The 16,178-nt window shown below is 37.6% G+C and overlaps 1 protein-coding gene across 2 annotated transcripts in view; it reads right to left on the bottom strand.

Annotated features, from left to right (window-relative positions):
* Window positions 1-77: 77 nt before the first annotated feature.
* cbfb (core-binding factor subunit beta) overlaps window positions 78-16,178 on the bottom strand; it is a 30,137-nt gene continuing 14,036 nt past the window's right edge. The window contains exons 4-7 of one of the 2 annotated variants that reach the window (XM_077569586.1): window positions 7,807-7,923; window positions 6,763-6,858; window positions 4,702-4,763; window positions 78-1,561 (exon numbers count right to left, since the gene is read on the bottom strand). In XM_077569586.1, coding sequence (XP_077425712.1) covers window positions 4,734-4,763; window positions 6,763-6,858; window positions 7,807-7,923 — 243 coding nt within the window. In that variant the 3' untranslated portion in view covers window positions 78-1,561; window positions 4,702-4,733. The remainder of the gene's footprint in view (window positions 1,562-4,701; window positions 4,764-6,762; window positions 6,859-7,806; window positions 7,924-16,178) is intronic. The other variant, XM_077569587.1, reaches the window with a different exon arrangement.

Genomic DNA, 16,178 nt, shown 5'->3' with positions numbered 1-16,178 from the left:
CTTAGCAAATTGCCAAGTGCACTCCAAATAGTTGACAGCAGTGAACAAGCTACAAGAGTCAGTAAGCAGACCTCTGCCAAGGTCAACTTTTCATTTAATTTTGATTTATTTTACAAAGAGAGAAGTGGACAAACGTATCTGTGAATAAGATCCATTAATTTTCCTTAACAATGAAGCTGAACAAAACAAACTGATTTTGGTTAAATAGAAATGTACAAAAAGAACTTGTTTGAAATTTTAAAAACATTGATGTGACCTACTAACAGAACTTTGGGTCCACATTCAGCACACAATAAAACAGATGGAACAATGAAATGCAGAGAAAAAATAATAATAAAGAAAAGGATTTTGGTATTTTGTAAATTTCAAATTCCAACCTGACAGAAACAAAACCCTGGCTACTGTTGTAATCACTAACAAAGATAAAAGATGAACAAAAATAATATATGAAAAGGAGTGAGATTATAAAAAGTAAACATCATGACTTTCACACACACAGAAACAACATGGTAATTATTTCCCTACGCTCGTGCTGTAACAGGAAATTGTTTTCTTTTACTGCATATACACTTTTACAATCCTTAATGGGGAATAACTGGGGGACTGGCCGATGGATATATTGAAAGTATAAAAAAAAGTAATTCGATTTTGTACTTTGTAAAGTATTTTGGTGTGTCGATTTCTAGTCATGTGATTTTGCTTCACCCAATTATTCCTCATTTGAACCTTGTAACGACATGATAAATAGACTGCCCATAGAACAGTCAACAAAATAGATATCCTTCTGTTAGCTCCATGCAAACAAAATCCATGTGAACTTGACTGATTGTATCGCATCTGGATGACATCTTGAGAACCCCCCCCTCTCCCCCCACCTCATTTATTTAATGACTTGTTGCTACATAACCCCTGACTTAACATTTTGGGATGATTATCTCGTCAATGTGTTCTTTTGAGAAACAGTTACCAATAAGAAAACAATACTTTTGGCATCAATCCCGCCCATCAACCTCCCTTTCATTCCAGCAAGGTAAACTTTGGTCTCAGAACACAGCAGGTTTTTTTCCTTTTCGTGTTGAAGTCAAGTGATCATCGCTGCTGATTAATTTTCTAATCAATGATCCTTCTGTTTGCCTCTCATCTTCCCACACATTTTTCTTGATCAAAAATATACTTTTGTTTTTTGTAATAAGCAGAAGTAAGATTTTGCATGACTTGATCTTCAACTCTTGCTTACTCATAAATTGTTCACATTTAAATGTGATCAATCACATTCGATGTTGTTATCATTACTTTGATCTACAATTGGTTCACTTACAGTTTAATTAATTTCCTATATTCAAATGCCTAAATAAAATAACAGTTTCATTTAAAAATATTGAAATATACTTGAAAAATTCCACATTTCTTTTTAGTGGATTGCATTGAAAGTGAAAGAAAATCAGCCTGAGTCTCGTCCTCTTTGTTTTTCCTCCACTTGTCATCTTCATCAGCACATCTTGTGTTCTGCATCAGCGCTGGCCATGTTTAAACCAGGGCTGGGGTCCTGCTGTCGTTTAGACTGGGGAGAGAGAGGGGGGGGGGGGGGAATGATGATTTGACAGAATAGGACAGAAAGGAGGATGTGAAGGATAGCAAGGAAGGAGGTAGAGAGAGGAGATTAAGTACAAGATGAAAAAAATCAAAATATATCACAAAAAATGAGTGTTTCTTTCTGCATGCATATTGAGAAAAGCATGCGGCACTATTTCTCTTTTTACACGTAAACCAAAATTGTATAATTTCTAACAACACATTTCTACCTAAATGTTTGAACAGAAACACTACATCAGTGTATTGATCAACACGACCAAGCCTTGAAATGTACAACCTAACCAACTGATACAAACAATTAGAACAATTAGAGAAATTATTAGTTATTCCCAACACAAAACACGAAGCCAGTTTATCTACTGATACTATTCAATTACATATGATTGTGTTATGTAGAAAGCTTTGAAAACCCGTCATTTAAAATGTCCACGACTTAAACTTTTTTATACAGATAAATACATAGATATTTCATGGCTGTTTTGTACAACTGGTTTAAAAAAAAATGAAGCAGTTCAATAAAGTACCGCTAGAGGCCACAAGAGAGCTATTTAAAGGCACTTCTGTGCCGTTGACGAGGTTGACTTGCTGACACTTAGCAGGATCTCTGCCACTGATAAACACGCACGCACTCACACGTGATTGACATAACTTTCGAAGTATTTTGTGACAACGTGTGGGGCACAGCCTGCTCCTGCTGTAAAAAAAAATACTTGTGGTTACGTGTTGTTTACACTTGCTGAGAGAATTGGAGTGGGAGGAGGGCGGCAAGGTGAGAAACTGGGCACAAGGAGTGAAGCAGGTAGCAGAGTGAAATGCAGACAGAGATTGTAAATGGGGTCACTAGTTCAACTGGAATGCCATTTGTGATTCGCCATAATGGCAAAATATCACAGTCACACGCTTATAGTGCAATATGTCATGATACAATTTTACCCCCTACCAGCCTGACTGGCTCAACTCGCAGTGAAGAAAAAGCACTTGTCAGAAATAGAGGCAAGTCTAGTCAAATCAAATCACTCAGTTGATTTTTTTTTTTTTAATAGTTTTTAAATTTATACAGTACAAGCTTAATTGACTGAATCTGAACTTGTCATTTGTGGATGAAGATGGACTGCTTTGTTTCCAAAACAATGGCTGTGCGATCCGCTTTGTCTATGACTGAATTTAGTGTTTGTGAGGAGTCTTAAAAAAAATATTCACTGTTTTTGCTGTTTCACTGTGCGGGGATTCTCTTTGCAGGAGGGAGCACTCTAATCATATGGGCAGGAGAGCTTTCTCTATTGATCCACACGCAAATTGAAGCCAGCTAGGCCAGTGTTGGCCGCTTAACCACAGCTCAATACTAGAGAAGTGTGTGTGTGTGTGTGTGTGTGTGTGTGTGTGTGTGCAGCAGCTTTGCTGTGTCTGCAAGTTTGTGCATCCACTTGAGCAATATGAACGTGAGACGAAGAGGGGGGCTGATGTCGATCAATACTAATGATATATTAATGCTTTCTGGCCCAGATGATCATTTACCACCAAATTCTCTTTCTGCTGTGTGTATGTATGTGTGTGTGTGTGTGTGTGTGTGTATTTATCATTCTATTGCATCCATCCATCATTTTTACAGATACCCTTTGACCTTGACTAAGCGACAAAACCCTGCGTTTGATTGATTTAATTAAGTTCTGTTTTAGTGAGACGTTTCAGAAAGTCAATTAATATTAATCAAGAATAATTGAAGAAACACTGAACTGAATATTTAAAATATGTATTAGCTGTGTGCATTGTAAACATTTAGGGACCTGTAAACCAGTAAGATTCTTCCAAAATGGATGTATAAGATCTATCCATCCATTTTCTATTCTATTTTTGTGTCCTGTTCAGGGTCGTGGTAAACTAGCGCCTCTTAGGATATAAAATGTATTTATTGATTCATATGAATTTACATTAAGTTTAAGTTAAGAAACTTTTACATGTTTCTAATTTTGTATTAAATGGATGATGCTTTCAAAAGTAAACCGATGCTTCCTAAGAAATATTTTTTTTGCAGTTTTCAATGAAGTAAAAACAGACAAACAACAAAAACGTTACATGAGTCAACTGGGGGAAAAAAACAAACAAACTCTCAATTATTCTGCTCCAAAAAGATATCCAAGAGCATTTTGCAAATTACGGGAACGTAACACACCCGCTAATTTCCCAGTCCAAATGCGCATCAAAACAATTTCTCTACCAGATATAAGGCCTCTCTATGTCTTCTTCAGGGTCTTTCAGGGGTAAGCAATGGCAATTCTATTAATTCAGTGGGAGTTTTCTTCTTCGCTGTGCCTCAGGGAAGAAATTTGAGATCAGCAAGATGAAAAGTGACCTTCAAAACAACGCCTGACTTTTTCTCTTTGTATTTTCCTCATCTGATCTCTGTCTATTGAGTGCATCCCTCTCTGTCCTCTCTAGTTTCTATATGAACACGGGAAGCCACATCGGTTATGTTTTGATGAGTTCTAATACATATTTTGATCTGATATATCTCTTTTAGGGGCAGAAAGTTGGTGTTGTCAAGTGATCCCTGGTTTGAATCTCGGTTCAGGCACTTCCTGTGTGGAGTTCACAGTTCTTCCTGTGTGTTTTTTTTTTTTTTTGGGGGGGGGGGGGGGGGTGTTCCAAAAACATTAATGTTAAGTTAATTGCTTGCCTCTATAATAGTCCATTAAGTGTTAATGTATTTGAATGGTTGATTGTGCCCGGCAGTTGACTGGTGGCCTGTCTAAAGTCCTTTAAAACACATGACCCCCCCCCCCCCCCCCCGCAAAAAATGTCTGTGCTAGTGCCTAGATATCGCTTTTGAGCAGATACCGAGTCTTGAATTCAGTATGCCAATGAACACACTGTACAAGCAAATACAGCATTTTGTTATTGTTGTGTGGTGGCGTTGTCTTTAGCACAGCCCATATTACGTATACGATTTAAATGCATGCACATTGATACACACACATTTTGCCAAGCACGCCAAGAGCCATTTAACAAAAACAAAAAGAGAAAGTAATGGAGAAGGGCGTATGCACACACGCGCAGATGGTGGTTTAGTGCATGACAGTGTGATAAATGTGAGAAATGAAGGACACAGACCTTATTGTTTTCTGCTGGCTGGCTGGCTGTCATCAGTCCCAGATTTTAGAAACCACAGGGTCCTAAAAAAATAAACAATTCAGGATTCAAATGTCGGATGCCACCTTTCCGCGGATTTCACCAAAGCCTTGATAGTAAAGTGAGTTTGCATGGAGTAAATGATGAGGACGTTTGGGATGGTTACAAGTTACTGCAGGATGGATGGAGAGTTGACATTTAACAGAACTTTCAGGAACAGAAACACAAAGTACTTTCTATCTTCAAAAAAAACACAAAATAAATTATTTCTGGTCAATTGTGGTAAACTCTTCTTTCACTTTTGAGGCTTTTGTGATATGCTTTGCGTGTCAAAGGCAAACAACTAATAAGCAGGGATGTATTTAGTCATTTATGGTAAACCCAGTCAAAAGACCCTCCACATTCTTGTACCATACCGACGAAATTCTTATTTTCGCCTCAATACAAAATAGTCAATAAAAAAAATCCTATGTTGCTTCTTGAGGATTATTGTCTAAAAAAAGTGACTCTGCAAAACACATTTGCTGTATAATTGATAGATACATTAATCAACATTTAATATAGTTGCACAATTGTGAAAGCTTTTATACTCAAGGAGTATTCACGAAAATGAAAAGCGTCATTCATGAAACTTTCCACTTGACACAGACGGGTGTGCTACTGCTATTGGCAACAGTGTCTGGCATATTTTCTGTCAGTGACAAATGTTGACACCTTTTGTAGTGATGATGGAAAAAGTTCAGTTTTACTCTCACCTCCTCATCTTCTCCACTCCACCATCATTTTCCTCACACCTGATCGCGACCATCTTCCGAATCAAGTCTGCACATGTGCAGTAAGAAGAGGGGCTCGATAACTTACATTGATGTTTCTGCATTTGGCAATTTATTATTATATTATATTATTAGTATGGGATTTTTTTTAATGGGCTTTAGGTGAACTGATGAATACACACACGCTCGCATGCACGCACGCACACACACACACACACGCACATACACATACTCACCCACATACAAAAAAAAATATATATATATATATATATATATATATATATGTGTGTGTATATGTATATATATTTAAAAAAAACCATTTATTAATTTTTTTTAATTTATTTGTTTGTTTTTTTTAAAAAAAGGAGAGCAATGATGTCAAATCGAATGAACAATACTGAGCTCTCTTGAAAGAAAAAAAAAAAGAAGAGGGGCTCGTCCATTGCATGGATAATAATTGATTTAAAACAAAGAAACCGTTTTAGTGTGTTTTTAAGAGACATTTTGGGGTCTCTGGAAATCTTGGTTTTCCTAATGGCAAGTCATTCCGTGCAATTAAGAAAGGTTCTATGACAGGGATATGGAACCCTGGTCCTCGAGAGCCACCGTCCACCCCATGATCCCCAAAAATAGTATAAAAATGTATATAAATAGAAAATAAACAAAAAAGAAATACTAGCACACCTCAAAGAAACCTAAAATGTCCCAAAGCACAATCATGCAAACAGGAGAATGCAACAAAAAGTAAAAATAAAAAATACTAATCTATTTTGTTTTAATAATTGCAATTAAATACATAAGGAAAAAATAATATTACCATGAAAATAACTACTGGTAATTATTTTACAAATAGTTTGTCGTGGTATAACTTGATTAATAACAAATATTTACCCTTGTAAAGCTGATCCACCCCCCAAAAAAATCACTTGTAATTTGCTTGCAGTGGCATGTTCAGATTAAAAGGGAGACACAATCATATATTATGTCTTTTAATCTGGTTTTCAAATTAATTTATTTAATTTGCAGTCTAACAAGAGACTAGGAATAATAAAAGTGTGCATGCAATCAGTGCCCGGAATTTGCATGGTTGTAGCTTCTGACAAAAGCCAATAAGTCTGTAGACTGTGGCGAGGTACGGCAGAAAAACAATAAGCCATATTCAGTGAAAAATGTATTTTTGTTTGTTTGTTCTACATTTTGTTCTGTTACTGTTTCAAATGAAATCACATTGTCAAAGCATTTTTGAATTGTCTCTCTTTCACTCTCTCACCTCTAGGTCCTCTCTGTGTGATCGGTCTCGCTCTTCAAAGTCTCTGGTCCTGCGTCGAGCCTCCTCAAATGCTGCCTGAGCCAAAGCGTCCTCATGCTAAGATCACGCACAAAACACAAGCAGAGCTTCAGAGCAAATTGCAAACCGGTTATTTTATAAAAAAAAACTTACGTGAGACACAGTAGTAAGGTATAATGTAAAAGTAAATCCAAAGGTGGTCTAGAGGCACCAAATTTTATGTACTACTATATAGCTAACCAGCTACAATATATCATTCTATGGGCACAACCCAACAGAGACACTAACTGTTGGTTGGAACTAGAACAGAAGGATTGTAATAACCTCAGACTTCGAGATTTACTCTTTATTACAACATCGATTAAGCGTCATAATTGTTTTAAAAACCCAATGATTTCCGCCACCGTGACTGCCTGGTGGAAGGCACTAGAATTGACAAAAGCCCAAGTGGAGCCCTGTGGGCTTTCTCCCCTATGGCATAACCCCGACTTTCAACTTAACAACCAACCGTTTCATTTAGCTGTGTGGGAGCAGAAAGGAATTACACATCTCCACCATCTCTTCTCAGATAATATGTTTATATCATATACATCCTTGCTCCAAAAATACAATATAGAAAACGGAAATTTTTTACATTATCTACAAGTTAAAAATATGATAAAGAAAAAAATCCCAACACTTCGGGGTACGCTCCAACCGCCTGTTTTAGCTAAAGATATTAACAAGCTTTCTCCGACAACAACAAAAAAATTGACACACACACACGCACATACTACACCCACATACAAAAAAAAAATTATATATATATATATATATGTGTGTATATGTATATATATGTATATATATTTAAAAAAAAAACATTTATTAAATTTTTTTAATTTATTTGTTTTTTTTAAAAAAAGGAGAGCAATGATGATGTCAAATCAAATGAACAATACTGAGCTCTCCTGAAAAAAAAAAAAAGTAAGGTATAATGTGTTGTATGTGAGTTTAGTTAACCTTTAATATGTGCTGTGGTAGGCCTACCTGTGCCCTCTCATCATCATATTCCAGGAATCCCATCCCATCCAACCTCTGCAAGTCAATCCAACCTCTCCAAATCACACATACTCCATTCAAGATCATTGGAGCCTTTAAATGGACCTGAGGAAAACAGAAGCAAAAAAAAAAAAAGATCTCAAATACCTTTCACTATAATATCAATAGAACATATTAGGACTGAACACGATATGGGTTATTTATCATGGCTTGAAACTGACTGACTGCTCAGAAAGACCGAAAAAATAACAATGTCGACATTTTCCTAATGCAAAAGACTGACTGAATGAGCCAGTCATATATTAGTAACACATGGGGCCCTATTTTCGTAGACAGCTCACACGTGAGTGCTTCCTGATTTTCGTGCCTCATTTAGCATGTTTGGGAATTTGACAGACCGTGCTGAGCCATGCTGGGCGTTCCCGTGGACCAAGGGCATTTTCTTTTATTATTACATGCCCTCGGCACGTCTGACCATTTGGTGGCTGAAAGTAGTCTAAACTTTATGTCTGCCGATAGCAGGTCTAAGTTGTGGCACAGGTCAGGTGCAGGCAGACACATTCTGCATTCTGGGCACGTGTGGCGGATGTCATAATTGCATTGAATGCATTATAATAATAATAATAACAATAATAATAATTATTATTATTATTATTGACACTCAAAATATCTTATTTTCTGTTCTATTAAGTTTTCTATGTCAATGTTTTACATTAGAATTGTTTCTTTGAGTTTGAGGTGTTTTTCTAAGGGATACTGGGAATATTAATTTTAACCTTAAAACATTTAAACCCTTCTTGTACACATGTCAGTATTGTCAATGTGAACATTATCCCCCTCCCCTGTTTACTAATAGTTAGCTTTTCATTCAAGTTACCAGTACTTTAATTTGGGTTCTGGATGTCTAAATGCCTGAATGCCAAAAATAATTACGGCAAGTAATTAGAGTGCAGCTTCTAAAGTTGAACAAGAACAACTTGGATTTTGAAACACTATTTATTTACCATAGGACTTTTTGGAAAAGTAATTCAAAGGGACATATTATGGATCATTAACTTTTTAATTGCTCGTTTACAAATAATTAGGTCTCTGGAGTGCCTGACTACCCACAACTAGTTTGTCAGATGAAGGATGTATTATCATCATGGAAAAAGTTGAATAAAAAAAAGAAAAAGAAAAAGTTGAATAATTTCCATTATTCCATTCAAAAAGTCAAACTTTAACAGATTATAGATTCTGCACCCACAATTTAAGTGATTTCAAGTATTTATTTGTTTCTTTTTGCACTATTTGGGCTTCCAGTCATAAAACCCACGAAAACAGGATTTCAAAAAATCTGAATACTGTCAAGAAATCACCATGTCTGCTTTTCAGTGTTATGCATGAAAAAAAATGATATGTCTATCTTTAGTAGTTGGTTTGGCTCTTTGTTTTTGGGTCTGGTGGCCAACATCATATCGTTTAAAAAAATACCATCCATTCATCCATGACCCGGAAGCCCAAATTAGGTAAAAATTAAACAAATTAATATTTTAAACCACTAAAATAAATAAAAGAAGAAGAAGAATCTATAATCTATGAAAGTTTGACTTCCTGAATGGAATTATGGAAATGATTCATTTTTTTTGAGGATATTCAAATTTTTGGGAAATGGTGACTCTTCTGTCCACGCCCCCAAATTCTAGAGGTTATGCTGTAGCAATTTTTAATTCACAATGTTTTTTATTTTTTTTTATTCCCCCCATTCTGATTAGACATTTGACCTTCATATCGTTTAAAAAAATACCATCCATTCATCCATGACCCGGAAGCCCAAATTAGGTAAAAATTAAACAAATTAATATTTTAAACCACTAAAATAAATAAAAGAAGAAGAAGAATCTATAATCTATGAAAGTTTGACTTCCTGAATGGAATTATGGAAATGATTCATTTTTTTTGAGGATATTCAAATTTTTGGGAAATGGTGACTCTTCTGTCCACGCCCCCAAATTCTAGAGGTTATGCTGTAGCAATTTTTAATTCACAATGGTTTTTTTTTTTTTTATTCCCCCCATTCTGATTTGACATTTGACCTTCAAGTAGCACCAAAACACCCCGTGTGAGTCATTGGACTGACACATAGAACATGGTAAGGATTTTATAGCAGCTGTTACTAAAAACTCTCTTTGTTTAATTACTTCAATCCGTTTTATATAGTATAATGAATCAACAAATCAAAACCCTTCTTCTATAACATGCATGCTTTTTTCCCTTTTTTTTTTTTGAGACATTGGGCAGTTCCATGCGCCAGTATTTTACTCAAGCTATTTTTGGAGAAGCTCATACAGGGCCCTCTTTTACCACAGCTACTCACACTGCACAGAGGATGTAGGGGGACCGCACCCCAAGAGGCTGTGGGTTTTTATGTTTATTCCAGTTAGATTTTGTGCATGTTTGTGCATAAGACAAGGAGAGTGGAGAAAAATTAGTAGCAGAAAGGGGGAGACGGCTTCCACATCGTTGGAGCAGAATGGTACTTTAAAAAGAAATCTTCATTTTGCTTGACAAGGAAAATGTGTGTGTCTGCGTGTGTGTGTGTGTGTGTCTGTATGAGGGGAAAATATGCAGAAACGGTCCGACCACAGACTTCCTCTGAGAACCATGTCAACCCCCACATCCATTTGCTAACACATACACACACGCACACACAGAAAAAGGCAAAGGAATACAGCAAGATGTGGCGAAAAATGCTTCCTCCTCAGGAGTACCTGGTCTTCATTTTAAAAACGATTAATGCTGCGGGGTTGCAAGCATGAGGACGCCATGCAAACCCCACATGGAGATGTTCCAATAGAGATTTGCACCCACATTTTTTCACTGTGAAATGAAGTCAATCACCATTCTGCCACATTGCCTCATTAGCTCACCTTCAATCCAAATTCTTCATTTGAATTGAGAATGACCCCTAAATTCCAATTCAATTCTTGAATTTGAATTTGAATTGAGGTGGCAAACCAGGAAGCAGAATTGCAATTCAAATTTGAATTGCAGGAAATAGAATTGAAATTCCATGAAATGTAATTGCTTTTTTATTAACTCTTTGACTGCCAAAAACGTTAAATAACGTTTAGTAAAATCCTATGGAGGAGTGCCAAAGACGTTAAAAGACGTTTGTTTCAAAACAGAGGTGAAACTAACTATTTTCTATTGTTGTTTACTGAAAAACGGAATAAGGTAGAAACAAACTTTTTTTTCTGATGAAAGATGAGAGTCCAATCTTTCATTTGGTAGTATGTGTGTTTCCATAGTCCAAACACATAATTTTCTATGGCCCTTGAAAGATCAGTCAAAATGCTTAAAATCGACTGGCACCCACGGCATCCCTTTTCTCAAAACGTCTGGCAGTCAAAGAGTTAATATTAAAAGCCAGATAAAATCAATCAATGGAATTGTAAAAAAAAACAACAACAACAACCTCTGTCTTAGTTGAATAGCACTTCATTTCCCAGAATCCTTTGCTTTATCTCCATCTTTAAATAGCTGACAAAACATTTTGGGCATTTTATTTAGAGCACACATCTCATTTTCACTGATATGTAATGACAATGAGTGTATCTGAATTGCATTGAATTAAATGTCACTTCCAGTAATTCAAATTCAATTCAACACCCTGCATGAATTCAAAGTCATCCATCGAATTGAATTGAATTCTGAAATTCTGAATTTTGCGCAGCCCTGGGGTCTATTTCACAAAGCAGGTTTAGTGAGAACCTTGGGTCAAAAAACCCTGAAATGTGAGTAACTTAGCGTTTTCTGTTTCAGAAAGGTCATTGAAACCAGAGAAAACGGATGTCATAAAAAGAGGTCATTTAAGCTCTCGGTCTGTTACCGTAGTAACATGTTCCAAGGTTTTTTTTTCTGTCCCCGCCTCCTTTCAGCCACATTTCCTCATTCATAAAGGTCCGCTGCAGCCAGTTTTTGCGTAAATACGCCTATAGTCTATAGCGTAAAGTCCATTAAAGTCTATTTTGACAATTACCCTACTGGAGATTGTTATCAGACCGCGCATAGATATGCTAGCATTTCCGGACATTTATCTTTTTGAGCGGTACCGTTTCACATCACAGTCCATCATCTACAAACACAACTTAATCTGTCCTCACATTTGCAACATTACCAGCTGTAGTCATGCGCACATCGCAGCATATATTGTGCGTTGCGCAAGTGCACTTCCCCGCCGCAGGATTGCACCTAAATGAAATGAATTAATGAGTTACTATTCAACAGGTTTCCCCTGTAATCTTATTGTGATGGCAAAGGACTACATTTAAATGTACGCATTCACCCAACGCCCGAGCAGCAACGTTCTCCCACGCCGCCTTCCTCTATGGGGAGCCGCTGCGGTGTTGCACTTTTTTTCTGAATACATGTTCAAATTTTCTGTATGATCGCATTAAGATTTTCAGTTGAAAGGAGTAAAAAAAAAAAAACGCGGTAGCAGAGGGCGGCGCCGCGCTTTGCGCTTTCATAGTTGCCAAATCGGGGCTCCATTGATGTGGTCTTTTTAGCGTAGTAGCAACGGCAGGTGAAACAACTCTGCGTTGATATAACTACCTCAAATCAGCTGTCCTGGAACCGACAACGCAGGGCATGTTAATTCACAGTTCAGGGTTAGTCTCGGTGTTTGTTAAACATGCTTTGTGACATGGACCCTAGGTCCCAATACACCAAGTAATTTCCACAAAGGCATGATTATGACCGACAAAACAAAAAACAAAAAAAACTCCCATTGCCAAAATGTGTCTAAATGATCATACCCACTATATGCCCAGAAATGTAATTTAATCTGGATAATTTTATGGTGTCATTTAACTTATTCATGTCATTAAACTACGTTCTCTTTGTCAAATACAGACGCTCCCCTACTTACGAACATTCGAGTTACGAACAACGGTACATACGAACATGTCTGCGCGCATGTCAAAAAATGTTCGGAAAGAGATGCTGTAAGTTAGATTTTGTATTGCGCACCTTTTTCCGAGTACTGTAGTGCTTCCTTCCGCCGCTAATACCGACGCTTGGCGCTGTGAGAGCTCACCCAGCATTGGAGGCTCAGCAACGTGTCGAGGAGGAGGAAGAAGAAGAAACGCCTGTCGCTCATAGATAAAGCCATCGCACTCTTCGAGCAGCAAGACCCAAATATTGAACGTTGCACAAAGGTTGCAAATCAATTGAATGATGCCATACAGTGCTACCGCATCATTTATGATGAAAAAAGAAGAAAACTGTGCAATCGTCGTTAGATCGCTTCTTTCGGCCAGTTTCTAGTAAATCCTCCAAGGAAGATACTCATCAACCCTCATCTTCTTCTCCGCGACCCTCAACTTCTTCCTACATTGAAGTTATGGAGGAGGAAGTAACTTTTGAAGCCCATTCCAGCGACGACGAAGAACCTCTCATGATATAAAATCCTCCTCTTCCTCCTCCTCCATCAAATCCTTAAGCATCGAGTACATCTTCCAAAAGTAAGTTAAACTTCATTTTATTTATCTTATTACGTACATGTACATACTGTGTGTGTCTCTCGCTCTCTCTCTAACATACGTAGTACAGTACTGTACGTATTCTCTTTAAACATAAATTATAATACAAAATATAGCACTGAAGCAACTTACGAACAAATTCACCTTACGAACGATCGCTCGGAACGTAACTCGTTCGTAAGTTGGGGAGCGTCTGTATACAGCAAATACTCCCAAGTGAGTGTACGTAAATCTGTGTGCGACAATGAGTGTTGGCGGACATCGTGTGATGTAGAAAGGAAGAGTTGGCATCACATCTCTCATTCAGACTCGTGCCAACCATCCAGTCAGCATCTATCAACTGCCCCATAAGACACAAAACAACACCCACGAGCTGGGATAACACAACAGGCATCTTTGTTTGAGGAGTGACAGTATGTACCCCCAGCACATGGACACACTCTCATCACACAATCTTGTAGATTAGTTTGTTCGTTGTTACTATTCTTTCTCGTTGAGTGACATCAATGCAAATCAATGCCCTGTTTCAATTAATCAATGTGAGTCCCACATTGCTCGAGCTCTTCTTTTTCCTTTCTTTTTCTCTTTTCCACTAACACCACCCCTGCCAGCACATTAAAGAAAATGACCCACGTGTTTGTCTCATTACTCATCCCTGATTCACACACAAAGACACACACTCACGCACACACTGCTATCCTTTCACAGCCAAGCTACGTGAACATGACACCAACACTGTGCTGATGTCACGTCATTTGCGATGTTTGGGGGATTAATCACTGGTCGCGAGGAACTGACGCTGGGGCCATTCTCTATATAAACAAAACTGTAGTTTTCAAGTTAAAGTTAAGCTCGTTGAAGTTCCATCAACTGAGTGAGTTGAAAATTTAATTTTAGGATCAGTATCGCATGGACTCCCCCCCCCCCCCACCCTCATCTGACGTAGCACAATCAATTTCTCGGGGAAGAGACAGTATGAGGGGTGTTGTGTGTTCATTCGTGTTGGAGTGTGTGCCAGGGGTGACAGCAGCAGGTGGAGAAAAAGCATGTTAGGGGCAAACCTCGTTACAAACCACAGAGCAAGCATTACTGGTCTTTTGGGTGTTACACACACACTCATCAACCTGAAATAGAATACTCGTACTGTAGATACATAGACTAACACGCATTGTTCCACATTGTCTCAGCAATAGCTACTCAGCCGGAATACGTGTTCTTTCATTAGAAATAATAAGCATAACTGATTATTGAAAGAATTATTTTTTGTATGAATGCAAGGAGACCTGCGATTGGCTGGGAACCACTTCGGGGTGTACCCCCGCCTACTGCCCGAAGCCAGCTGGGATTGGCTCCAGTGCCCCCCGCGACCCTTGTGAGGACAAGTGGTTAAGAAAATGGATGGAAGGATGCAAGGAGCCAGATATACAGTAAGTAAGTAACCTACACTAGGGATGCTCGATCATGGAAAAAATAATAATCACGATTATTTTGGTAGTAATTGAAATCACGATTATTCAAAATGTTTTTGTTTTTTTTTTCAAAACAAGAAAATGTTTAAACATTTGAAAATATTAACACAACCATCCAATCAATTTTCTTAATAAATACAATTATTTGAAACACTATAATTATGTAAGTTTTTTTTGTGTGGACCAAACAGAATTTATAATAATATATATTATTTATGTTAGCAAAAAAAAAAAAGAGTTGGGGTGCAGCGTGTACAGTATGGCTTGTGGGGTGCAAGCTAGTTTTGACAGGGGTGTGTGGTGAAAGAACTCGTGTAGACGTGCCTCAAAACAACTCAAAATTAATATTATTAAGGTTGCAGCTATCGAATATTTTGGTATTCGGATATCCTACTGAAAATTCTAGCGAATAATCATGTATTTGGATAGAAAAAAAACCAATACCTGTGTATACTTTCTTGATTAAAGAACAATTATTAATACAGAAGACAAAAAACACATTTGAATGAAATAACTAACAACCAACTGGTTTTCATTTTTAGAAAAACAACTTTTTCCCCCCCTTTTTTAATTATTTTTTTTTACTTAAACTGTGCTTTTCAGCAAACTATTTTCCTCTGAAACCGTGAGATTTTAGACAAATCTCTCCCCATAGATTTTGGCCAATGGAACTAAAGTGACGTCAGACCCACAATAGCGATTTTGTCGGCTATATAAATAGCACATTTCAGTGAGCCTGGTGTGTTAATAAGTGAGTAGCTAAGCAGTCCATCAGTCAATTTCCTGAACTGCTAATCCTCACGAAGGTCGTCTACGGGCTGTAGTATTTACTCCTTTGAAAAGTAATCAGGCGGCTGGAGCACTTTACCGCTGCTAGCTAGTGCTGGTAGCTCGCTGTTAGCTAGCAGTCGCCGCTAAAAGCTGGCAACAGGCGCCGTTCAATACAATGTCAGCATAATTATGTCTTAGCGCTCTTAACTGGAGCGTAACGTGACTTGAGGACTTACTGACGTCGGTCGCAACAGTTTGGGGCACTTATATTGTCGTTGTTCACAAACTCTGAATAGACGAGCACGTTGTCAGTTTCTCTCAGCGTTAGCCCCGTGTACTGTCATGCATACTGTCGTTAGCTTGACTACGACTATCTCAGCGGGTATCCGAGGCGGAAATGATGAGGACTCGTTTCAGCCCTGTTATTAATAATCGTTTTTGTAATCGCAGAGGGTAATAATTGAAATTGTAATGAAATTTTGATTAAGTGCACAGCCCTAACCTACACCATCTTTTGTCCATCTTCTAAATTTCAGAAATCCTATGATCAACCCCTACTGAACACACACTATACCTTAATCCCAACATGTTTCTT

The sequence above is a fragment of the Vanacampus margaritifer genome, chromosome 6, assembly GCF_051991255.1.
Source record: "Vanacampus margaritifer isolate UIUO_Vmar chromosome 6, RoL_Vmar_1.0, whole genome shotgun sequence".
Lineage (NCBI taxonomy): Eukaryota > Metazoa > Chordata > Actinopteri > Syngnathiformes > Syngnathidae > Vanacampus > Vanacampus margaritifer.
This window is presented reverse-complemented; position numbering and strand designations above follow the sequence as displayed.